General features: G+C 54.4%; 8 protein-coding genes across 8 annotated transcripts; 3 read left to right on the forward strand and 5 right to left on the reverse strand.

The window, feature by feature from the left end:
* Window positions 1-800: 800 nt before the first annotated feature.
* BO82DRAFT_422338 (uncharacterized protein) lies at window positions 801-2,361 on the forward strand (the record flags this gene model as incomplete). The annotated part of the gene is made up of 2 exons (XM_025640202.1): window positions 801-814; window positions 908-2,361. 2 exons carry the CDS (start codon window positions 801-803, stop codon window positions 2,304-2,306), a joined length of 1,413 nt encoding a protein of 470 aa, XP_025495725.1. The 3' UTR covers window positions 2,307-2,361.
* On the reverse strand, window positions 2,188-4,420 carry BO82DRAFT_429048 (arylsulfatase). The gene is made up of 2 exons (XM_025640497.1): window positions 4,211-4,420; window positions 2,188-4,118 (listed from the first exon to the last, which is right to left on the reverse strand). The coding sequence occupies exons 1-2, from the start codon at window positions 4,366-4,368 to the stop codon at window positions 2,417-2,419; spliced, it is 1,860 nt and encodes a 619-aa protein (XP_025495726.1). The 5' UTR covers window positions 4,369-4,420; the 3' UTR covers window positions 2,188-2,416.
* Window positions 4,421-6,460: 2,040 nt separating this feature from the next.
* Window positions 6,461-7,555, forward strand: BO82DRAFT_327139 (MIP/aquaporin family protein; the record flags this gene model as incomplete). Its single annotated transcript, XM_025632950.1, has 3 exons — window positions 6,461-6,763; window positions 6,854-7,149; window positions 7,226-7,555. The coding sequence occupies 3 exons, from the start codon at window positions 6,461-6,463 to the stop codon at window positions 7,455-7,457; spliced, it is 831 nt and encodes a 276-aa protein (XP_025495727.1). The 3' UTR covers window positions 7,458-7,555.
* A 709-nt stretch (window positions 7,556-8,264) lies between these two features.
* Window positions 8,265-10,985, reverse strand: BO82DRAFT_350860 (transient receptor potential ion channel family protein). Its single transcript, XM_025634260.1, has 2 exons — window positions 10,383-10,985; window positions 8,265-10,304 (listed from the first exon to the last, which is right to left on the reverse strand). Exons 1-2 carry the CDS (start codon window positions 10,753-10,755, stop codon window positions 8,560-8,562), a joined length of 2,118 nt encoding a protein of 705 aa, XP_025495728.1. The 5' UTR covers window positions 10,756-10,985; the 3' UTR covers window positions 8,265-8,559.
* A 778-nt stretch (window positions 10,986-11,763) lies between these two features.
* Window positions 11,764-13,679, reverse strand: BO82DRAFT_429051 (argininosuccinate synthase; the record flags this gene model as incomplete). The annotated part of the gene is made up of 10 exons (XM_025640498.1): window positions 13,529-13,679; window positions 13,398-13,436; window positions 13,188-13,343; window positions 12,846-13,138; window positions 12,764-12,782; window positions 12,675-12,707; window positions 12,349-12,615; window positions 12,167-12,293; window positions 12,047-12,101; window positions 11,764-11,988 (listed from the first exon to the last, which is right to left on the reverse strand). Exons 1-10 carry the CDS (start codon window positions 13,566-13,568, stop codon window positions 11,764-11,766), a joined length of 1,254 nt encoding a protein of 417 aa, XP_025495729.1. The 5' UTR covers window positions 13,569-13,679.
* A 463-nt stretch (window positions 13,680-14,142) lies between these two features.
* On the reverse strand, window positions 14,143-15,940 carry BO82DRAFT_350862 (argininosuccinate lyase ARG4). Its single transcript, XM_025634261.1, has 2 exons — window positions 14,881-15,940; window positions 14,143-14,815 (listed from the first exon to the last, which is right to left on the reverse strand). Exons 1-2 carry the CDS (start codon window positions 15,692-15,694, stop codon window positions 14,307-14,309), a joined length of 1,323 nt encoding a protein of 440 aa, XP_025495730.1. The 5' UTR covers window positions 15,695-15,940; the 3' UTR covers window positions 14,143-14,306.
* A 509-nt stretch (window positions 15,941-16,449) lies between these two features.
* BO82DRAFT_162554 (branched-chain amino acid aminotransferase) lies at window positions 16,450-17,922 on the forward strand. Its single transcript, XM_025630269.1, has 2 exons — window positions 16,450-16,638; window positions 16,758-17,922. Exons 1-2 carry the CDS (start codon window positions 16,566-16,568, stop codon window positions 17,837-17,839), a joined length of 1,155 nt encoding a protein of 384 aa, XP_025495731.1. The 5' UTR covers window positions 16,450-16,565; the 3' UTR covers window positions 17,840-17,922.
* A 3,270-nt stretch (window positions 17,923-21,192) lies between these two features.
* BO82DRAFT_350865 (homoserine O-acetyltransferase) lies at window positions 21,193-23,093 on the reverse strand. The gene has a single exon (XM_025634262.1). It carries the CDS (start codon window positions 23,021-23,023, stop codon window positions 21,443-21,445), a length of 1,581 nt encoding a protein of 526 aa, XP_025495732.1. The 5' UTR covers window positions 23,024-23,093; the 3' UTR covers window positions 21,193-21,442.
* Between the last annotated feature and the right edge of the window lie 941 nt (window positions 23,094-24,034).

Genomic DNA, 24,034 nt, shown 5'->3' on the forward strand with positions numbered 1-24,034 from the left:
TACAATATATACTCAATACGTACGGTACATGTAGATACACATAAATCTGATCGGGTTGCCGGCATCAGAGTGGAGTAAAATGTGTCCGTAATTCGATCTAGCCCTTCTGGGCTGGTAGCATGCCGATCTACTTCATTTATACAATTGTTGCCTGTTCAGCTGAAATTGGAATTGGATGCCTGACTCAGTGACCTCAAGTCTGGAGATATAAGTGCTCCCAGAGGCATTTATGGTCCTCACTGAACTCTCTGCTTGTTCACACATATGACGTTGTCGCAAGGAATTTCAGGGCATTCCGCCTTACTTTTGGTGCTCTACTAGGTACGGTTGGTTCTACATGTAAATTCCAACCCCAACTTAATGCTCTCCATCTCCTGTAATCAATCATCTTTCAAACAACAGTATATACGTTCAACGAGTCAGCTAGTTCAATATGGTGGTTTTTTCAAGAGTCAAGATCTACCTATATATCCTAGGACCCATATAAGCACTGTATTTTCAGGTTCTGACAATAAAAATATTACATCTCAATATAGATAGTCGGTAAGCCCGAGAAATCAAACCTCTACTGATCCCGGAATTCATATCTACTTATCTCTTACATACAAGCCAGACTGGAGCAAATGATATACAGTGCTAGATAAACATTAGCTACCATCTAAGAACCTTAGCGTCATTAGCGCCGAGTAAGCAGCCATCAGCCTCCAACGTGATTGCGACATGATCTTTCTTCTGTGTTTATCCCTCGACCGAAGATCTACAGCTACCACAACAGCTTCAACCGCATCACCCCAGCCCTAATGGACTCCCCCCGGTAAGCCCTCAACACCCCAACCCATCCCCGCTCTCCTTCCCCGAGTAACTCATCCCCTCTCTCACCCCTCGGAAACCCATCTAACCCAAACAGCCCCAAACCGACCCTCCTAACCCTCCCCCCCGAACTCCGCCAAATAATCTACACCTACTGCTTCACCACCCAACCCATCACCATCCAACGCAAACCCATGCCCGACCGCACCACCACCAACCCACTCAGGGTCGACCAAGCCAGAACCCCCCTACCCTCCCCCCACAATCCATCCCCCACCACGCTCAACAAACCCCACTACCAACCCAGCTACGCCCTCCTCCTCACCAACCGCCAACTCCACCACGAAACCCACGACTACGCCTACAGCGCCCCGCTCTTCCGCACCCAAGAAACCGAGGCGTTTGCCAACTTCACCAGTTGCCTCACTCGCCCGCAGATCCAGACAATCCGCCATCTCGCCTTCTTCCTCCCGCAGTCACAGGGCATGGAGACGCACGCCGCGGAGTGGCACGAGACGTTCGCGTTAGTCAGCCTCGCCTGCCCGAACCTCCGCTCCGTGTCTGTAGAAATGGTGCTGGCGTTCCCGCCGGCCAGCGGGAAGGATACGTACTGGGACGGGGGGCTGTTGGAGTTGGATCGGGTGACCGGGTTGCGGGGGATGAGGGTGGTTATCTACCGTCAGAGGGAGGGTGGGAAGAAAGATCTGTTCTTTGCCTATACGGCGGGGACGTTGCATCCGGCTGTATCGGACATCCAGTTTACTCGTGCGGCAGCGGCGGCTGGTGCTGGTGCTGATACTGATACTGGTACTGGTGCTGGTGCTGGTGCTGGTGCTGGTGCTGGTGCTGGTGCTGGTGCTGGTCCTACTGCAGGTCAGCCGATAAGCTTCCATTACGCGCGGGATACCCTTCGCCGGACATTATCACTATCCCTCGACGACGACAACGACGATGATGATAGCAACTCAGACCGAATGTTCTTCCGCACCTCGCCGAATGTCTTCCCCCTGTACGTCCGGAATCTCACGCAAATGCTGCTTCGGCGGCGGCGATCACACGCCGAGATCCGTGGGGAGGATCGCATGCAGCGGAGTGAGTTCTATTATTATGTGTATCTGAATGAGAGGCCGTCGGAGTGGGATCGGGTCTTTGGGTTTCAGTATAGTAATAGCGTGCGGCTGAAGGAATGGGAGTTTGAGCGGGCGCTGGAGAGACTGCGGCTGGCGAGGGAGCGGTTGCGTGTGCGGCGTGAGAAGGGGGAGTTGGGGGCTTGTCAGCGTCCTGAGGTTAGGGGGTCGGTGGCTTTGAGGGAGAGGGGTGGGCTACGTCGGGTCCAGGATGAAGGTACGAAGGCTGGGGCTGAGAAGCCGGGGGCTTGGAGGAGGCAGCTACTGCTGGAGGCGGCTGCGCCTTTTATTGAATCGTTCCCTGATTGCGTAGCGCGGCCGTATCATCTTCAGGGGAGGGGTTCTGGCTGTTTGAGGGAGTCGATTTGATGGTAGGACACTGGGTTGAGCTCCACTGGAGATATTCTTTAATGCATGGAAGGATGAAAACTGCACTTAGATATGTGTATACGGCTCATAGCCAACACCGAGGTGCTCCCTCAGAACTGCTTAACCACCCGCTGAAACCGAGGAGGCTGCCTCATGAACTTCTTCGGGTCGTCTCTGGCCCCCTGCTTCCAGTAGTCGTACTCCATCCACGCATTCTCCGGCATCTGCGCCTCGGTCGCTTCCAGGAACTCGCCCAAGTCAGGGCTCAAGGGAATCACGCCGGTTTCTATGACATACTGATCCCATAATCTCAGCAACTGCTTCAATCGATCAGGATGCTCCTCGACCAGATCGTGGATCTCGCCGGGGTCCTCGACCAGGTTGTACAGCTGCCATCGCTCCGGCCCCTTCGGCTTGGGAATATAGACGATCTTCCAATCCCCGAACCGCAATGCCGCCCGACCACACGTTTCCCAGCCTTGGATGAATTCCTTCTCGTGAATGCGGGAATTCTCGCCCGTCGCCCAGGGATAAAACGACTTCCCTCGCATCGGCACGACCTCCCGTCCCTGATAGAGTGGCGCTGGGTGCGTCACGCCCGCCATCTCCAGGATCGACGGGGCCAGATCCATGACCGTAGCGAATTGATTCGTGATGCTACCGTTCTTGACGTGGTCCGCCGCTGCGCGCACCGAAGCCGGGAACCGTGCCAGGAAAGGCACATGCACGCCGCCTTCCGTCGTGTAGGCTTTGTAAAGTCTTGAGGGAGCGGTCGCAGCCTGCGCCCACCGCGGACCGTACCAGATGAACGAGTTGTAATTCCCCAGATTCTCCAGCGAGTTGTCGTAGTACTTCTGCAGATGCGGCATCACGCCACTCTGCACCATCGGGTAGGCCTCGTACGCGGCCCCCTCCGCGCCGTTGTCCGACATAAAGCAGACGAAGGTGTTGTCGAGCTCGCCGATGGACTCCAGATAATCCACCACCTTCCCGACATTGGCATCGATACACTCGACCATCGCAGCAAACACCTCCATCGCGCGACAGGATAACACCTTCTCCTCCGGAGTGAACTCCTCCCACGGCTTGACCTCACCCTCAGCCACGACTGGATGCGCCTCCACATCCTCGCGAATCATGCCCAACGCCTTCAACCTTTCCAATCTCTTCTGCCGCAGCACATCCGGCCCCTCATCGTACACCCCGCGATAATGCTCGATATACTCCCTTGGCGCCTGAAGCGGCCAATGCGGCGCCGTGAAAGGCAAGTAGGCGAAGAACGGCCTCCGCTGCTCCTCCCCTTCCCCCTCACCATCATCCTCCCGCTCATGCCATTCCCGCAGGTATTGACACATCCGGTCCCCGTACCCATCGGACGAGTACCACCCCTCCGGCAACTTTTTGACATACTGGTCATCCTCCATATGCAACGCGATGAAGCTCGCCTCCAAAAACGTCGGCGTCTCATCCGCCCCGGCCAGCTGCGGCTCGAACGCGTAATGGTTCGAGCAAGCTGGGAGGTGCGCCAGCGACCGCTCGAAGCCGCGCTTACAGGGGGCGCGGTCCGGGGTCAGCCCCAGATGCCACTTGCCGGCCATGAGGGTGTGGTAGCCGGCGTCGCGGAGGAGCTCGGGCAGCGCGACCACGCGCTCGTTGAGATAGCCTTCGTAGCCCGGCATTCCGCGTTGCGGGGCGGTGGACATCTGCGACCCCTTGGGCCCGTTCTGGCCGGTGATGTTGGTCCACTCGATTAGGTTGCCGAGGCCCGCTATGTGGTGGTCCGTTCCCGTCATGATCATGGCGCGGGTGGGGCTGTAAATTATTGTATCGGACTGTCAGCGTTATGCCAAGACAATAAAAACAGCATGACAGTACGAGAGAAAGAAAGGAAGGGGATGACAGACGAGCACGCTGCTGCGGCATGGAAATCGGTGAACCGCACACCTTCCTCCGCCAAGCGATTCAAATTCGGGGTGCGGATCTCGCCGCCGTAGCAGCCGATGTCTGAGTAGCCCAGGTCATCGGCTACGACGACGAGGAAGTTGGGGCGTTTGGGGGCCATCTTGGGGTTGGCTGGGACGGTAAACACTTCACTTGAGGTTGAGAGGTGCTGGACAATGCCCAAGGGGGGTTGAGCAGTAACCTGCGGACGTGACGGGTGAGCTCAATTTAAAGCCGCTCGTCTGCATCCCCGCACTGTTGCCATGCGCCGTGTATACATGCACTGACTGCGTCGTCTATCGGGAGTCGGCTGATAAGCAGCATGATCGGCGGGGATTGCGTCTCCTTGGCCGGGTTGTAGCCAATGGCTGCGGGTGACAGGAACCCCGCATCGATTGCGAATTCGGCTATCGGCTATGTTACTGCATGGGGTGTGGTTGTCTGTGCTCTTCATGGTGGAAGAGGGATGTGAGGTGGTCTGATCAGGAGTTGGATGGGTTGAAACGTTTTGAGTCAGGGGGGAAGATGGTAGGCGGGTAGGAGTCAAGTAAGTACTGAGGCGTTTGGCTGCCAGTTCCGCCCGCTCGCCTAATGCGGTGCACACTGCTTCGATACCTAAGAATAGTGTATTATTACTTTCTAAATCCGGGGGTGATCTTTGAAATGATGCCTCTGATTGATGCTCACCAGTAGCTTCTACTTGCGGATTAAGTAATTCATAACCATCTATCATCCGCAACTATAGGTGCCATTGTTGGTAGTCCTCCGCTAACCACTTCCATCGGTCCAGCATATGCAGACCAATAGAGCATGAAGGGACTCACTGGCAGGTAAATATGCCGTTCCTTTCTGGACTACCTGGAGGCAGGTTTCTACAGATCGGTAGACCCATAACCCCGGATCTCTTCCTGGACTTTTTTGTATGTGTCCTTTGCTACATCGCGAAAGTCCAGCTTGAATGAGGTTGTGACTGTCGATCTCTCAAGTTTTGATCTTGCGAGACATCTATCTATGATAGGGGATTCAGTGGCTGAAGTGCTCTTCGGCTTGCGACAATATCCGCAGCGAGGGCGACCTGTTTAGCCGACGAGTTATGGATGTGGTTGCTTTTCAAGGATGACACTTAGTCGGTTCTGATCAGCCAGCTAATAACAATGAAAGGTGTGACGTTCACGTTGGTGCTCAGAGGCAGTTCGTAGATCCGTATCAGAAATGGACTATCCATTTGGGGATAGATGGCAAAACTTGAAAGGGTCAAGATAAGGTGTGCTGTCCAGGGGGTTTGGGATTGCAAGATAACACGGCTACTATATGACATGCAGGACTAAACTATAGATCCTCACCGTATATTCTGGCTACGGCAAGTTCCACCAGCGAATGATCAAGCCCATATTCGCCACCCAGACCAAGGTACCAAGAATGGGACACTCGCAGACCACTATGTTGGCACACTCTCAGAATAGGAAGATACGCTGAGATCGAAGCTGTAATGCTCACGTCACCCATTACCAGATGTCCTCGAAGCGGATCGGATATCCTCACGTGGTAGACACCTGTCAATCACACACCCCGCAAACTTTATTCAATAGAGATCCAAAGGACTGGAAGCCCGATTCCAGAACGCCTTGTGGCTGGTAACTGAGCCGCCACGGCGATCCAATCGTGCTAGTTACCAATACCCCAGACATCAGGCCTTGGTAGAGTTGCGTAATTTTGTGAGTATCGGATGATTAGATATCAGAATCCTGCCCAGAATACTTCATCTTTTTCGACCTTGATTCGAGCATCTTGAAGATTTCATTTGGACTGTCGCCAAAGGATTCCTACTCACGTGAAATCGATGATTGGGTTGATGGAGATGCGATCGGACCCTGATTCCTGTTTCCAATTTATCTAGGTGCACATTGCTAGCATACACACAAACTCAATCCATGGGGGTGATATCCTTACTCGCTTATTTCTTCCTCAATTCTCGCATGCTGTCATCGTGACGCTTGATACAGCATCCTCATCGATCCAGAACTGACATCCACTATATCATACTCCTTCCCAACTCACCGTCCTGATGAACAGATCCCAATGTAAAGATATAGTAAGAAAACATCGACAATCACAAGAGCCACCAGCTTACAAGCTTACACCCTCTTCTGCCTTATCCAAGCCCCAGCCCACCCCAAATTAGACCCCGAATATCCTCCTCGCCCCTCAAAACCATGCAGAATTCAAACCAAAACACAGACGTGGAACAACAACCACCACCCACCAACAACGAACAAGCCATACACAAAGGAAGAAAAGCCCTAAAAAACCACCTCCTCGCCGCATCAAGCGAGTTCGTAGGGACCGTGTTATTCCTCTGGTTCGCCTTCGCAGGGACGCAAGTGGCCGCGATGACCAGCGACAGCGACGCCATCAACCCGCAGAGCCTACTCTACATCTCCCTGAGCTTCGGCATGTCCCTCCTTGTGGTGGCCTGGGCCTTCTACCGGATCTCCGGCGGGCTGTTCAATCCAGCTGTACGCCCCCCTCCCCCTCCGCCTCTCCCCAAATACCCAGTCGTAGCCACAAACCGACCAACCCTAAGTTCTGCTAATCTCCGGGCGCAGGTAACCCTCGGCCTCTCACTGGCAGGCACAATGCCCTGGCTCCGCTGCGCCTTCCTCCTCCCCGTGCAGATCCTAGGCGGCATCGTCGCCGCCGCCCTGGTGTCCTGCATGTTCCCCGGGCCCATCACCGCCGTGCAGACGCGGCTGAACGCCGACACCTCCATCACGCAGGGCCTCTTCATCGAGATGTTTCTGACGGCGCTGCTGATCGTGACGATCCTGATGCTGGCGGCCGAGAAGCATAATGCTACGTTCCTGGCGCCGGTAGGGATTGGGTTAGCGCTGTTTGTGGCGGAGTTGGCTGGTAAGCCACATGCCCTTCTTCCCTCCGTTACCCTCCCCCATAAAGCTGAGGAGAAGTGATCTAATGAGAATGGTTGGTGATGTAGGAGTGTTTTTCACCGGCGGCTCCCTGAACCCGGCCCGATCATTCGGCCCCGACGTCGCGGCCGCCAGCTTCCCGGGATACCACTACATCTACTGGATCGGGCCGCTGATGGGCGCGCTCCTGGCGGCCGGGTACTATCGTTTCGCGAAGGCGTTCAACTACCCCGAGGCGAATCCGGGCCAGGATGCGACGGATCCGAAGGAGCAGGAGCAGTGAGCAGTCCTGAAGATGTTTGGCTTTGCTGATGCGATCTTGTCGTGCGCGAGACTGGTATTATTTTCAAGTCTGGGAAGGGCTTCCACGAAGGCTTGCGGTTTGAGGGGTCTGGGAAAGGGGACCGGGGGTATGCTGGTTGTAGTTGTAGTGCTGCACATACAGTACATACTTGTGGTAGTATCGCTGTCATGGCGTGCCTACGCTTTTCTTTCGAGAAAGATAGCAGTTTGGTCGACTCGAAGATTTCTGTCTGCGTATGGGTTGTAATGACATCTGAAGCATTGTTGCGTGGCCTTTTTCGTCTCTCAGCAGAGCTTGCAGTGTCATGCAGTGCCATGCAGTGCCATGCTGGTGCGTCTTGTTGATCTCGTGAACTCGGTATCTGATCTCGAATTTATCTGTCATTATCCGAGGCGGCAATGCCTACGTAGGATTCAGCAGGAGGTACTGTACTCCAATTGTGCGTCATGATAGAGGTTAAGGTCCAAATTTATGTACCACGGCATGGATGATTCACACGGGGTGACAATGCTGATGGTCTTCGCGAGGCGTGTGCAGGATATAGAGCCTTAATGACAACTGTCTGGGCTGATGCTAATATTTGAGTTCGTCCTCATCACATAAAGTTGTCTAGTTCGGTTTCCTTATAATACACCCATCCGCAGTGACCGTTGAATACATTAGACTGCGAGATGCGGAAGGAAAGCTGTGGGCTTAACTTACTTGGAAGGACTGGTCAAGCGGTGGACCAGTTGCTCATTCTTTGATTACTCTGATTTGTCCTGATTCCACCTATCTTTAGGCATTGGTTCTCTGTAGCCTTCTCTTCGCTCCTATGGATCGATCCTAGGGTGCCTTGGAGATTGACAGGGCTCCTGTTCTGCAATGGCCCATTACTACCATCCGCTATGAAAGATTTACGAAGAAATGCCATTGAGCACCGACTTTTCAGATTCGAAAAAGCGAATACCAACATGTGTAGAAGCCCAAGCAAGATCCCAGCAAACCTCGAATTTTAACGCCGTCATCCCATCTCAATCAAATCAAATCAGCTAAATCGTCAATTGGGAACTCCATCACACGACAAAAAAACAAAGAGAGATCATGCGTTCACATGCTTGGCGCGTCCGGAGGCTCCATCCGCAGCTGGAGATTCCGCTTGCCCCACGGGACTGGGGCCCCTTGCGGTGCTGGGCACGAGGGAGGAGCGCGTGGTTGGGGAGGCGGAGCTGCGATGGCTGGGAATGCTGTCGCGGCTGCGGCTGCCGGGGATTCCTCCACCCGCGCCTCCGCCCCCCAGACCAGTGGCACTGGAGGACACGTTTCCCTCGCCAGCCATGTAGAATCGCTTCAGCGGGCTCTCGCCGCGGGCGGTCGAGCCCAACGCGTCCAGCTCCGTCATCCCCAGCTGGCTCTGCGACTTGATGAACGAGCCGCGGTCGTCGCGCATGGGCTGGTAGCGCAGGTCCGGGTTTTTCGAGAAGATGGCGAAGGCCGAGGTGACGAGCACGAGCACGAGCAGGACCAGCACGAAGGCCGCGTTGTACACGAAGAAGATCACCCCCATGACGCCCGTGACGATCCCCGGCTGGTCGAACACCTGCGAGAAGAACAGGAGGAAGATCGCGTTGACGAAGTTGATCGCCCCGATCGCGATGTTGTACCCGTTGGTCTTGCGGTCCATCCAGGGGCGCAGTATGCTGATGCCGATCAGCATCAGCGTCTCGATGATGACCAGGGCCACTGTCTGCACGATCGGCGCCGCCTGACTCAGGCCAATGAACATCGCCTTGAGGATGATGTAGCTCATCGCCGGCACCAGGAAGTAGTAGGCCGTCGCGCGGTACTGCACGTACAGGAACCCCAGCTTGTTGAGGCAGGCCTCGTCCGAGTACAGGATGTAGGCCGGGTTGCGATGCATCCCCACCGAGTTCCGCGCGATGAGGATCACTTTGACCGCCGCCCAGCCCAGGGCCCCGATCACGGACAGCAGCATCACCGCGGCTAGGAGGACCTCCGCGGCCGAATCATGCTGCGTGAACTCCCACAGGCAGAGAACACACATCTGCGGGAACCCGATCTGCACCATCCGATACAGGATCCCCTTGGAGACGTGGAAGTCGGCGAACTGATCGTGGCGGATCTTACCGTACCGCGCCAGCAGCTTGGAGGCCGCCTTCAGGGCGCCGACGATGATCATCACGACCGCAACAAAAAAGACGAAGAAAATCAGCCCCGTCAGGAAGATGTTGGTGCCTTCGATATGGGCCGTGAACCCAACGCGCTTAATGCCGCGGACGACGACCGTGCCGGTTTTCGCGGTCGCCGACTGCCCGTCGGCGCGCTTGAAGAGGTTGACGGCGGCCCCCGCGATCGAGCGCTTCCTGCGCCGCATGACCTCCACCGACACAGTCGACAGCTCGGAGAGCACCGTGCTCGGAGTGCCGCCCGTGGCGCGCTGGTACCAGGTGCAGATCTTCTCCAGGAAGGTCACTCGGATGATCCCCATGCTCCACTGGAAATTCTGCGTCCAGGCGGCGACGATGGGCGGCATGTGCACGGAAATCATCCCGAACATGGCCTGCGCCTGCATGAATCCGAAGAACGACAGAACGTTAGCGGCGACGTGGGCGGCGGTGTTGGAATTGCCCAGACTGGCCGTGACCGCCGATGCGATCAAGCCGACCCCCGATATGACCGCCGTGGCCCATCCCACACCTTTCTGGTAGACGGTCTTCCCGTTCGACAGGCTCGCTTCGATGCAGGCGATACTCTCCCCGCCGGCGTCGGTGGAATTGATGTAAATGCGAACGGAGGCGTCCAGATCCGGGACGGTGTACGCGATTCCTAATGCCCCGTTAGTTCCCGCCAAAGCTAGCACCTCCACGGAGTCAGCAGATTGCTGGGTCCAGGCGAGAAACCAACCTGGAATCCTCTTGACGACGTTCTCTGGGATATCGATGTTGGCGTTCGGGACGTTGATGTTCCCCGCGTTCATGGGGCAGAGACCGGCCAGGTTCATCGTGCACGGATTCAGGGACTCGGTGGTCAGCTCATAGCCATAGACGTTGACGACAATGTCTGCGGTGACATAGCCGGAGATCGCGGCCACGCCGTCGAAACTGAGGGCGAGAGAGCGGTTGTTGGGGGTGAAGCGGACGCTGAAGTAGGTGGCTGTGAAGTTCGGGCTGTTCTGGCAGAGACTCAGCGCATTGGATTCGATCAGGCGGGTGGCCGAGACGACGGAGGCGGCCGTACAGGCGATCAGAACGTTAAGAAAACGTGATGACCACCACATTGTCGGTGGAGTGGCGCATCGACGGTGGGTTCTTTTTCTTTTTCTTTTTTATTCTTTTCTGGATTAGGAGGACGAGGTGAGGGGATGAGGGGATAGGGGTAGATAGGGGAACCGGGGGATCAGATAAAACGAGCGAACAAGTGTGAACGAGAGACGTGCGAGAGTGAGTGAGAGAGAGAGAGAGAGAGAGAGAGTAAGTGACCCTGATGAGGCCTGATGATCTCGCAATCAATAAAGCCCGCCAGAGAAGAGGCGGGTTAGCGCCCGCTTGTCTTATATGTCTAATAATAGCGGAGTAACTTTTCTGGGTCACTGGGCTAGACTCGTGGTTTGCAAGTTAGTCCAGGCTACTGACAAGAGATGACACTGGCGGCAGAAGAAAGCGAGTGGCTATCGATTGCATTATGCTGGTTAATCTAGTAATAACATGGATCATTACACAACGACCCAGTTTGGGGAGAGGGGACTGTGGTACCCTAATCATTCGAACACATGTAACATCACCATCCTGACCGGTCTTTGTTCCGGAACGGTGTAATCCTGCAGCTAATTCTTCCGTCATCTGTGAGCAGAGACACCCTGGTGGAATACGACCCTATGTATACTCCACATACTGTGCCTGGAACACGAACACTTCACGGCTAACTTAGTAAGTAATCGGGTCTGATCCAGGAATATCCACCAGTGAAGGGAACATTCATTCATCCAGTGGAACAGCCAACAATCGCCGATCCGCAGCCAGACCCTGATTCACGTGACCCTGTCAGCTGGGTCACGTGCATGCCCCGCGGGTCTTTATTCGTACTCATAGGTCTAACTACATCAGGAAAATCCTCGGAGATGTACCGTATCTAGTCTTCTGACTTGCTCCAGGGAAGCAGCACAAAAACGCTAAGGTATTCAGATTCGGTCTAGAATTGTGCTTATTCATTAAGTGTTACTTTTATGTCCTTTTTTAGAAAATGCCCCATGAAAATCCCTATCAATCGTACAAATCATGCCTCACGCCTAAGCACGGCTCAGGCTCTCACCCTCCTCGGCCTTCTGGAGACCGTACTTCTTCAACCGGATGGACTGGATGGCAATGAAGCCAGTGGTGTCAGTGGGCTCGAAGTCCTCCAGGGAGTCCATCGAGGCCTCCTCGGCGGAGTAGAGCTTCTCGGTGCTGCTGGAGCGACCGAGGATGTAAGTGTGACCCTTGTACAGGCGGACGCGGACCTCGCCGTTGACGCGCTGCGAAACAAATTAGGACTGATGACGTGGATATTTTCCTATGAATGCGATAACTCACCTTCTGGCTGAACTTGATGCTGTTCTCGATGAACTCACGCTCGGCGCTGAAGTAGCTATGGGACAGTTAGTATCATTTGAACATTGCACGATAACATCGACTGCTTGCCGAGATACTTACAGGCCGTTGTAGAGCTGGATAGACCAGTTGTGGGTGACGAACTGGTCACGCAGAGCACGGACCTGGCCGTCGAGGACAAGACCCTCAAGGTCAAGGTGAGCATCGCGCAGGATGGTCATAGCAGGAGCTAGTCAAGAAGTCAGTATTAATTCTCAAGCCGGGTGTAAAGCAGGAGCCCGTACAGTCGTAGCAGCCACGGCTCTTCAGGCCGATGAAGCGGTTCTCGACAATATCGATACGGCCAACACCGTGGGTATAGCCGAGCTTGTTGAGAGCGTAGAAGAGCTCGACGGGGTCGGTGTACTCCTTGCCGGGGGCAACAAGCTTGGTGGGCACACCCTGCTCGAAGTGAATGGTGAGGTCGACGGGCTCGTTGGGGGCAGTGAGGGGGTCGGCGGTCATGGTCCACATGTCGGAGGGAGGGGTCTGGTTGGGGTCCTCCAGGATGCCTGCGTGGGAAATCATCGTTAGCGGAGTCTCACATCTTTCACAACCCACAGTCACATACCGGCCTCGTAACTGCAGTGGGCAGAGTTGGAGTCTGAGGTGAAGAGTTAGCGCGATCCAAACGGCCATTGACGATAGTCAATTACGAACCCATGGACCAGGGCTTGGCCTATTTGAGATATATTAGCACACTGCTCAGAATCATTGTCCGGTAGTTGTCAAAGGTGCTCACCTTAGTGGAAGTGACGGGGATGCCGGTCTGAGCGGCGTAGTCAAGAAGATCGTTACGGCCAGCGAAACGCTTGAAGAACTTAGGATCACGCCAGGGGGCAATGATCTTGATGGAGGGCTGGATGGCGTAGAAGGCCAACTCGAAGCGGACCTGGTCGTTACCCTTGCCAGTGGCACCGTGGCTGACGTACTGGCAGCCCTCGCGCTGGGCAGCGCGCATCTGAGCACGGGCAATCACGGGGCGAGCCAAGCTGGTACCGAGAAGGTAGCGGCCCTCGTAGATGGCATTGCACTCTATTGTGAGTTAGCATGTTTCCCCACACACAGAAGCCGGAAATCGTACGAATGGCGGGGAAGCAAAGCTCAGTGATGAACTCGCGCTGGAGATCCTCGATGATCATCTTCTTGGCACCAATCTTCAGGGCCTTGGCCTCAACGGCAGCCCAGTCCTCCTCCTGACCGACATTGGCGAGGAAGCAGACGACGTCGTAACCCTCCTCTGATTGTATGTGTTAGTTGACGATCGAGCGAAGCGTGTTTAAGTGGGCTATACCGATGAGCCAGCGGAGAATGCAGCTGGTGTCAAGGCCACCTGAGTAGAAACGTTTGTTAGCGAATATGGCTCTTATCTCGAGATCAATTGGCGCGAATTGCGGGGTTGAAAAGACGGGGAGGTAGGCATACCGGAGTAGGCCAGACAGACACGGGGCTTTTCAGAGGCCATTTTGTGAGTATGTGAGAGGGATGAGGGTTGAAGATGAAATGTAGATTGAATTCGGAGAGAGATGAAGAGAAACAACGGAATGTGAAGCCGATTAATATAGGGCCGCTAGTTCAATGACTGACTGACGGTCGGGGAGGGAAGAGCTGTTGACTAAGAGTCATTGACTCATCCCGGAGTCGGAGCTCTGGGGCCTTACGTAACTCAAACCCCATTGTGGGCCAATGACCGGGCATAAGCGAGCACGTCCCTATCTATACTCCTCCCCCAATATCTATGCCATAATTCGTCCAGATAATCGCTGATCCATTCTACACTGGGAGTGTTATCGGCATCCTCGAGGGCAACGATCGCCGTCGCTAGCCATTGAAGTTGGCCACCCTTCTGTCTCAATGGGAGGACTCAGTCTTCTGCATTTGCCTCTACTACATCGCATGATGAATAGTGTCCATTGCACATCCACATGTAATTGTTTAGACCCATTTGACTATTGACTTTTATTGACTCAGGGCTGTGAGCAGCTACTGTAAGTAGTACACATATACGTCATATCGCCGAAGCATTGGCAAAGCATGCCATTGTATGTGGAAAAGTTCGTCGTCATATTTGAGTGAGAAGTCACATCCCTATTTGAGAGAATGTGCTCTATGCATTAATTGATATAAAGAGACCTCATGCTTTTGTTCGCCCCGAAAATGATCCCAAAACCCCGAAATCACAACGACCAATAAAATCTATATCTTACAACAACGACCGTAGAACACCGGTCTGCTCCAGCACAGCCCGACGACTAGTGCCGCCAACTGCATCCTTCAACTCGACAGCACGCTCGTAGTCCAAGCAAGCTTGTACGTCGTCATCGAAGCGAGCATCAACGGTCTTGAGCTGCTCCAACGACAAGGTATCCATGGGGACTTGATGCTTCTCGGCCAGGGCAACAACCCGGCCAGAGATGTGGTGGCCCTCACGGAACGGCACACCCTTGCGGACGAGGTAGTCTGCGATCTCGGTTGCCAGCATCTCAGGGGCAAGAGCGGCGATCATCTTCTCCGGAATGACAGTGAGGGTAGAGAGAACGCCGGTGGCAATCTGAATACTGTCTCCGACGGTCTTGATGTGATCCAGGAGAGGCTCAACACTCTCCTGCAGATCCTTGTTGTAGGTGGTGGGAAGACCCTTGATGGTGCACATCAAGCCAGCCATCTGACCGAAGGCACGGCCAGACTTTCCGCGCAGAAGCTCCAGGCTGTCTATTCGTCATTGAGTTAGCATTGTCTGGCTTCAAATACCAATATGTAGAAAAGAGTTGACATACCTGCGTTCTTCTTCTGAGGCATCAACGACGATCCAGTCGAGTAGGCGTCCGACAAACGGACAAATCCGAATTCCAAGCTGCTGTAGATGATGAGATCTTCGGCCCAGCGAGAGATTTTCAACATGAACGAGCTACCCCACTGCATGGTCTCCATGGCGAAGTCACGGTCGGCCACGGCGTTCATCGAGTTGTACAGAAGGCCATCGAAGCCCAGCTCCTTGGCCATCGCCTCACGGTCGATGTGAAAGGGGTTTCCGGCCAGAGCACCGGTACCGAGAGGGCTGCGGTTGACCCGCTTGATGACTTCCCGGAGCCGCTGAAGCTCACTGGCGAAAGCGGTGGCATGCGACAAGATCCAGTGGCTCCAGCGGACAGGCTGGGCCTTCTGCAAGTGGGTGTAGCCGGGCATGAGGTACTCGATCTCGGACTCGGCGCGGGCAATGGAGACCTTGATGAGATCGCACAGGAACTGGTCAAGCTTGCGGAGTTCATCGCGGAGCCAAAGCCGCATGTCCGTGGCAACCTGCTCATTACGAGACCGACCAGTGTGCAATTTGCCTCCAATCTCCTTGCCAATGATTTCCGACAAGCGACGTTCGTTGGCAGTGTGGATATCCTCGTCATTCTCCTTCACGACGAAGGAGTTCGTGCTCCATTCCTCGGCGATCTGCTTGAAACCCCGTTCGATCTCGGCGAATTCCTGTTGAGACAGGATACCGGTCTTGGTGTTGGCACGGGCAAAGGCAATGGAGCCAGCGATGTCCTGTTTCCAGAAGATGCGGTCGTATGGCAATGACTCGTTGTACTGCACCATTAGGGGGTCGAGGCCCTCTGTGATGAAATGAAGCAGAACGCGTTAGTCGGTGCAATTAGAGCCATTGAGGATGGAAAGGGAGACAAACGGGTGAATCGACCACCCCAGAGCATATTTTCGGCAACTTTAGGAGCGCTCATGATGGCAAGTGTGTGTGAAGATGTGATTAATGTGTTGAGAAGAGAGAAGGTCAGCAAAGAGCTGAGGACAGCAGATACTAATAAAGGACGCCAACCGGGGGAGGTGGGGAACGGTAGGTATGACTCCTTCGGCTGAAATAGGCAAGTCTGATTCATCGCCTAGTGCCGGGCCCACGGGAGCGATATCGGCCCGGGCGAGAGGGGGCACCAGACCGGATGCGGCAAGGGCTCTTATCTTGATCACGTGTATGGGGCGGCCCTTGTTAGGGTTCTGCAGCATCAGTGACTGGGGTGACTGGGCTCTGGTGTATGCAATGAATGTCAGATCAATTGCCCCGGAAGGATGCCTTAGTCCGCCACTGGTGGAGCCTGGCGTCAGAAATAGTGTCTGGAGATTGTCGATTCTGTCAATTGAAGTATAGATCCTCTGTCATCATCAATATCGAATACGAATCGATCCCCGACACGGCGTATTCTTACTGGCAAGATCTTCCCTGAACGCTCCAAGACTGTCGAACAGCAAATCCACCAACCAACATGGGACCTTGGAGTCAGCGCAACACGACATTATAAGACCCGCCGCCCCTCCACGGACTTCATCCATGACTCAGTCTCGACTGCAACAGCTCTTTCGTCTCATACATCCACTCAATAATTCAACCACCCTACTACCTCAACATCTCAATTCTTTCCAATTTACTTGAACCAGTCCTCTCCTTCCTTACCATATCATGACATCCACCTTCCCCCCTCCCCCAGTCAGTTCCATTGACTGGAACAATGTCGGCTTCAAAGTCCGCGATGGTACGTGGCCCCCTCAGCATGATGATCCGTCAATCCCCCGCACAAGCCTTAAATCGCTTGTGCTACAAACACACCTTACGTTTGAAACTAATCCCCCCCCCCTCTCTCTCTCTCTACAGTCAACGGCCACATCGAATGCCACTACAACACAAGCACATCGAGCTGGTCGGCGCCGAAATTCATCCCGACCCCGCACCTCAGCATCCACGGCATGGCGCCGGGCCTGAACTACGGGCAACAAGCGTACGAGGGCCTCAAGGCCTTCCGGCACCCGACCGACACCAACAAGATCACGATCTTCCGGCCCGACCGCAACGCGGTGCGGATGCGGCACTCGGCGGAGTTCATCTCCATCCCGCCGGTGCCGGAGGAGCTGTTCGTGGAAGCGGTGCAGCTGGCCGTGGCCGCCAACGCGGAGTTCGTGCCGCCGCACGAGACGGGCGCCGCCATGTACATCCGGCCCCTGATCTTCGGGTCGTCGGCGCAGCTGGCCCTAACCGCGCCCGAGGAGTACACCTTCGTCGTGTTCGTCATGCCCACGGGCGTCTACCACGGGGTCAGCGCGGTCGACGCGCTCATCCTCGAGGACTTCGATCGCAGCGCCCCCGCGGGCACCGGCTCCGCCAAGGTGGGCGGCAACTACGCGCCGGTGCTGCGGCACAGCGCCAAGGCGTACCGCGAAGGCTTCGGGATCACCCTGCACCTGGATAGTCGGACGCGCTCCGAGGTCGATGAGTTCTCCACCTCGGCGTTCATCGGGGTCAAGAAGGATAAGACGGCCGGGACCGTGACCCTCGTGCAGCCGGACAGCAGCAACGCCATCGACTCCGTGACCGCCGCCTCCGTGTTGGAGATCGGTCAGCGCCTGCTCGGGTACAAGTCCGAGAGGCGCCGCGTGCCGTACGAGGAGATCCAGGAGTTCGATGAGGTCATCGCCTGCGGCACGGCGGCCGCCCTGGTGCCCATCCGCAGTATCACGATGCGGTCGAAGAACGACAAGTTTGTGTTTCAGAGCGGTGGCGAGGCGAACAGCGGCGGCGAAGTCTGCGTCAAGCTCTTGCAGACGCTGAAGGGGATCCAGAACGGGAAGGTCGAGGACAAGTTTGGCTGGAACCTGACCGTCGAGAGACCGCCGCAGGAGCTGTTTGAGATTGCGGCTGCTCCTGAAGAGGCGGAGTCGAACGGCGTTAATGTGCCGTGAGAAGTAGGTGTAATGAGATCAAGGACAGGCGACGAGGAAATGCAAATAAAAGTCATTCATTGGTTTGTTCCTAGCATCTGGGCTATTTACTCCATCACATTAAGATCATGAACCATGCATTGCCGAGATTTACGTTTATCATACATGACATTAGATACCCCCAGTTCAATTACTGTCACTCTCACTTTCGCTCTCGCTCTCGCTCTCACTCTCACTTTCACTTTCACTGTCGTCTTCGCTGTCACTATCATCATCGGCTCCGGGTATAGCTGGAGTCTTCGATTGAAGATTCTTGGTGGCCTCTCTCTCTCTAGACTTCTTCTCTTCCTCTAACTCCTGCTTCCGTTTCGCGGCTAGTTCTTTCAGTGTGCAACGGGTGGCTTGAGGCATTCCACGGGCGTGGGACCATGTGACAGTCGTAGCTGGGGGATGGGGCAGCATAGGGGACTTAGACTTGAAAGGCGACGGCGCATTGGACATATGCTTGGCGCCCTGCGTCGAAGGTGGCGGGCTGTCGTCTTCTTCATCTTCAGACTCTGAGCTTGAGCTTGAGCTTGTATCTGACTCGGACTCTGATTCTGAACTGGACGCAGTGAGGTCGAGCTTGGCTGTGGCTGGGCTCTCTTTGGCCTGTGAACTACGGCTTGGAGTCGATGACAAGAACTGCTGCACCCGCTGGGCTGAACCTCCTTGCGCTGGTCGTTGACTTGATCCGCCCTTGAGCTTTGTCGCGCTTTGGGTTCCGGCTGGTGTCGGACGAGGATGCACAATTTTGTCAGATGGCTGTGTGATGGGCGTTGCCTTGGAAGGTGGTGTGAGCAGAGACCTCAATGGCCCCATTTTCTCGATCTGCTGGCGCAAGTTCCGGAGCTTGTTCTCTTGCTCTTTCCTGGTAGATACATTGCTCTTCCGCCTGCCGAGCTTCTGAAGTCCGTCCCATGTTTCCACGGCTGCCTTCAACAAATGAAAACCTTTGCTATCACAACCCTGCTTCGTGGCTTTCTCGAGCGTCTGTCGTGCCTCCACGGTCCAAGCTCTGAATTCAGCTTCATCAAATACGACTTGTTTGGGTTGTTTGGCATTCTCCCTCGCAATAGACTGGGCTATCACAGGAGGCTTAGTAGAAGCTTTCGTGTCCTGGTCTCTGGCCTCTTTCTTGGGGAAACCATTGCTTGATGATTTCTGAGGAGACACCGGCGCTGGCCCAGACTTGGTCACAATTACATCAGAACTATCAGCAAATGATACTGAGCGGCGGCCAGACGGATCGTGAGCGGCATCGTCCTTGCACAAGGCGGAGTGGGCTTGTTTGACTGGTGTCGCAAGCTTTGTTGGGGTTCTCTGAGTACGCGACGGGGATCCAGGAGTGTCAACACGCATTGCCGATTGCTTGCCAGAAGGGCTGCTCGTGATACCCAGCCCAAGACCAGGTTTAGGTGGCCCTCGAGGCGAGCACTCCGCGAAGCTTAGGCGTCGGCCAGCACCAGGGAAAGACGGGACCTGATCGCCGCGGCGTGGAGTCGAGGGACTGGCTTCAGCTTTGCTCAAAGTGTATACAAGGTCGTCGTTTACTGCTTGTGGACTCTCAAGCTCCTGTCGTCGCGGCTCTTTGTTCGGCTTCAGGCTTTCCGGGCTCAGCTTTCGCTTACGCCATCCGTCAAGATCACCATTGGTGATAGCAGTGCCGTTGGCTTTCAATTTGTTGATCCTAAGAGGAGTTGGGACAGACAAATTTTTCTTCTCGGCTCCAGCTTCCGTCATTGTGATCTCCCGTTCTGCGTTTGTCACGCCTTCGTCGAGGTTCTCGGGCTCACTCTCATCAATGACAATTTCCATGATATCATGTTGATTGTGAGCGTTTTGTTCGTCCTTGGTTCCTTGCGGCGGCTCATGAATAAGCTCTGCTTCCTCCTCAATTCTAGAATGCGGCGCATTCACTTGTCTTGAGCCGTTCCTTGTAAGCGAGAAGTGTGTCTTGAAGGGTCTTGGGCTGCGATGCAAATCGCCCAATTCTTGACTTTCCGCCCGCCTGCGCGGAGGGGTCGGCGCAACAACATTATGCTGCTGTTGTTGTGAATTGGGTTGTTTGGCCACGTGTAAAGGTGATTCGTGAAAATCCTCTGGTTCCACGGAGGAGACAGGAATATCGCTCATGCGCACCAAACTCCCATGAGCACTCCATGCTGAAGAGGTCGCACGGTTGCTAGTTGATTCAAAAGTGGGGGTATCCCTGGGATCCTCATAGATGGTCGGAATTTGGCTCATCTCCTTCCGTATGATCTCTTTCTTGATGAGTCTCTGGCGCTCAGCATCTTCCGCAAGAGCATCCCAATCGTGGGTGACGGAGGGAAGTCGGGCAGGCGTGTACTGGGTAGGCTTCATAATAACACGGACAGTCGCGCGCTGATCCGAGGCGTCTTGACGGGCCTTGCCTTGATTAACGAAGACATCAGCAACAGTCAAGTCTGCATCGAGGTCGTAGGTGTCGTTTTCATCGTCGAGCAGCTTTTTGATCTCGAGGGACCTGGGTATCCAGCATCTGTTAGCACATCCGAAGCACTCGTGCAAGTAGTCAAGCTCGTCGGCCTCTCTGAGTCAGAAAAGGAAGACCTCAAGGACTGGATGGTCTCCAAGTAGAATATGGACTCACTCAGCATCCGGTCTTCGCTTTTTCCATTTCTCGCGAATGATCTGAGCCAATTCACCAAGATTTGTCTCCTCTGGGCTCTCAAGGACGATCAAGTAACTGTCAAGCTCACGATCCCGGAAGTCATGCTTGCCGTGACCGAGGCTATCGCGATCATTCGAGGACGATGGCGCCTGCAATTGCTCGCGAGCAAAGACTTTAACTCCGAGTCGCAGAAGAACCATGTCGCAGGTGGAGGTTGTTGATATGTGAGGCGTAGAAAGTATGAGGAAGGGATGGAAATCAGGAGAAGTTTTTGTCTACAGCAAGAACTGTGGAGTTGTCTGTCCGTGCATAGGGAATGGTGAGAAGGGTCTTTGGGGGAGCTGGGGAAGAGGAAAGCCGAAAGGGTGAGTCGGAGGTCGAAGAATAGGACGAGAGGAAGAGGAGGGGAAGTGTTTGAAATGGGTGGGTGATGAAAAACATAACACAGAGTGATGTGTTATTCGAGTGAAGGGTTCAAGCTTTCATGGAGTTGCGACACAGTGAAGAGTGGAGGAAGTCCCAAGTGTTGTGCTCGGATTTAATGATCTGTAGCAAAATAAAATAAATTGTGACAGCAACCGATCATTGGTTCGCGGGGCGCAAAATCAACGCGTTTCACCGCCCAGTAGCCACGGGTCCAATTCACGAGATCACGTGTAGATCAAATAATTAATCTAAATTAGGCAATATGACTTAGATCCTTGAAGGCCGGGGTTTATCCTATATTAAGCTCGGAGAGTTTGTTCATCATTATGCCTGCTCTTCTGCTGGTCACTCATTCTATGTACTGGCCCCTAGTCAATCGAGAACTCTTCCAGCCCCTTGTTGACACTGATTAAAGTCAAATCAGGTAAGTAGATATGTGGGACGGCGCCCTCAAATAAATGTACAGATGGATGGTAAATCCCACCATCTCAGCTTTGCTTCCGTCTCTACTGCAAGAACTTTTCTACGGCACCTCCAATATTCTTCAGATCAAGCAGGAAGGTATCATGCCCGAAATGCGACACATCCTCCCCAAGCTCAATATGCTCAACAGTCTGGTTTCCTGTTGCGCGAAGCGTCTCTGCAATTTCCCGTTGTTGCCAGGCTGGAAATAGGATATCACTGGCGACGCCGATCACCAAGACTGGGTGGTTCTTCAGGGGTGCAAGTCCATGGACAAGATCTTGTGGGGGCGCGTCCGGCCCCTTTCCACCCTCAGTGACAGCCTGGTCCATAGCAGGCGTTGACGCAGTTTGAGACGGTTGCTCTTCATACGGCTTGGCGGGGAGAGTCAAGCTGCAGGTGATATTGTTTTCCTGAGCATCGCTACCTCCCTCGGCGATCTTGATTTCGTTGGCGGCTCTCCGCTGCTGAGTTTCTGCTTGATGGGCATATCCTAAATCAAACAAGTCCATGGCTTTAGACACATAAAGCAGACTGTTCGGATCATACTCCAAACAGAATTTCTCTCCGGCATGATCAAGATACGTCTCAATCAAGAAGTCCGGACAGAGAGCGGGCTGCTTGCTGGGATCTGCGCGCTTGCGTCCAAACCGCATCTCCCATTCAGGCCCACTGCGGTATGTGACTGTGGCGATCTCTCGAGCGAGCTTCATTCCCGTATGAGGGGGGACGGAGTCATAATAGAAGCCCCGGGCCCACTTTGGATCCATCATCAGCACTTGTCGTTGCGTGTGCCTCATGGCAATGCTATAGGGGTGACTCCGTGCGCATCCGCTAATGCTGACAACTTTGCCAATGCGCTCCGGGAACAAGACACCGGCAGCAAGACTCTGCATACCGCCCATACTTGATCCAACAGACGCATACAACTCTTGAATGCCCAGTGAATCCAGAAGGCGAAACTGTGCCCGTACCATATCCTCAATCGTGAGAATAGGGAATCGAGTGGCATATCTCTTGCCGTCGGAAGGGTCAATTGTTGAAGGTCCAGTACTTCCGTAACACCCTCCAAGAACATTTGTGCAGATAATGAAATGTTTGTTCGTGTCGAGAGGCCTACCGGGGCCGATGAACTTTTCCCACCAGCCGGGCTTCGGGTTAGCTTCGGTGCTGTGTGCGTGACTCGATGCTGAAAGACCAGTGTGTAACAGAATGGCATTGCTCTTGTCGGCGTTCAATTGGCCCCATGTTTCGTATGCGATGTCAAATTCACGGAGCACACCACCCCAGTCGAGAAGAATCGGATCCTCGCAGTGAAATTGCTCATGGTGACCAGTGGTGTAAGAGGGTTCAGGCCCGGATTCGAGCGACCGCGCGGAGAGCTGGGCAGATTTGGCGTCCTGGGCATCGAGACATGGAAAGGAGAGAGCAGGGTTGGACGAGTCTCGTGGACTGGATTGCGCAGTAGCCGGTTGTGATTTGCGCTGAGGAGCTTGGTGTAGAGCCCGAGAGTGAAGTAGTGGGCTGACTCGAACAACTGGCCGTGTGGTAGTCACTGTTGGAAGGTTGTTGCGCTGAGTCAATGATCGTACGACCCTTGACACTCGAGGAACTGAGGACGCCATTCCTGATGGGTTCATCATAACCCAAAGACGAGCCTCTATACCACAGGAACGTGGAAAGTGATAGCGATGCGAATTGCAGGATGATCAATTGGTGACTCGGCCGGGTGTTTTAACATTTGTCACATGCGGGTGTGGCGGCCTCAGGCCGTAACTGTCAGCCATGCACCCATGGCGTCATTTACTGTGCTTCTGATTGGTTCACAAGCCTAGCTGGAGCGCATTATATAATCCTCTTAGAGCCGATAACGGTTTTGCGATAAGGATAAGCATTTCGTGTGTACAGCAACACGATGCCTCAGGTGTAAGCATCACTCAGCTCACACCATCAGCCCGCATGGTTACGTTAACAACTGAGCCACCTGTCCCCGAGTCTGGATCGGGTCTTAACCACACACTCTCAAGCTTCCAGACTCCGACCTGTCGCTGCATTTGACCCCTGCACGTCCGGTGAAAGTCCCCGCGGGTGACCATCCATACTATTTCGCCGAAGCCGACACCACCGCTTTGATCAACAACAAGCGGTTCATCAGTCACCTCCTTAGGCTGCATTCAGTGCTGTGCATGATTGGGGAAGTAACAGCTTCTCACTATGTTCTCACTTGCGCGGCCAACACGACTTCCGTCATTCCGGCATGATATCGATCGCTTGGGGCATGTCTGCCTGATCATCTTGCCGGCCTAATTGACTGCTTAAGCTTACACTTAAATGACGATGCTGTCTGCAAACACAATGCTTTAGAAACTTTTATCGTCCGAGCATTGACCCTACAACCTTAACCAACATTCTTTCCATGTCAACCAGGACTTCATCATAAGGCCATCGTGGGCACAGAGCTGAGTTGGTGCCGGCGACAGGGCGCGCATGACGTATCATGTACTCGCCGGGACTAGGACTACTGGTAACTTAGAGGCTGGACCCTAAGGTCTTTAATCGGCACTGAAAGGTGACCAGGTCATTCGAAATGTCGCTTGCAGCTGCGGAGCGGACACGCTATGGCTGGAATGTTGGTT

The sequence above is a fragment of the Aspergillus uvarum genome (assembly GCF_003184745.1).
Source record: "Aspergillus uvarum CBS 121591 unplaced genomic scaffold BO82scaffold_6, whole genome shotgun sequence".
NCBI classification, from domain to species: Eukaryota; Fungi; Ascomycota; class Eurotiomycetes; order Eurotiales; family Aspergillaceae; genus Aspergillus; species Aspergillus uvarum.

Excerpts from the sequence above, each read along its gene's own strand:
- BO82DRAFT_429048 (XM_025640497.1), bottom strand. The coding sequence starts at position 4,368 with ATGGCCCCCAAACGCCCCAACTTCCTCGTCGTCGTAGCCGATGACCTG. Across the intron at positions 4,119-4,210 it reads CATGCCGCAGCAGCGTGCTC|CCCCACCCGCGCCATGATCA; the intron begins GTCTGTCATCCC and ends AATAATTTACAG.
- BO82DRAFT_350860 (XM_025634260.1), bottom strand. The coding sequence starts at position 10,755 with ATGTGGTGGTCATCACGTTTTCTTAACGTTCTGATCGCCTGTACGGCC. Across the intron at positions 10,305-10,382 it reads CGTCGTCAAGAGGATTCCAG|GAATCGCGTACACCGTCCCG; the intron begins GTTGGTTTCTCG and ends ACGGGGCATTAG.
- BO82DRAFT_350862 (XM_025634261.1), bottom strand. The coding sequence starts at position 15,694 with ATGGTGCAGTACAACGAGTCATTGCCATACGACCGCATCTTCTGGAAA. Across the intron at positions 14,816-14,880 it reads GCCTCAGAAGAAGAACGCAG|ACAGCCTGGAGCTTCTGCGC; the intron begins GTATGTCAACTC and ends AATGACGAATAG.
- BO82DRAFT_162554 (XM_025630269.1), top strand. The coding sequence starts at position 16,566 with ATGACATCCACCTTCCCCCCTCCCCCAGTCAGTTCCATTGACTGGAAC. Across the intron at positions 16,639-16,757 it reads CGGCTTCAAAGTCCGCGATG|TCAACGGCCACATCGAATGC; the intron begins GTACGTGGCCCC and ends CTCTCTCTACAG.
- BO82DRAFT_350865 (XM_025634262.1), bottom strand. The coding sequence starts at position 23,023 with ATGGCGTCCTCAGTTCCTCGAGTGTCAAGGGTCGTACGATCATTGACT.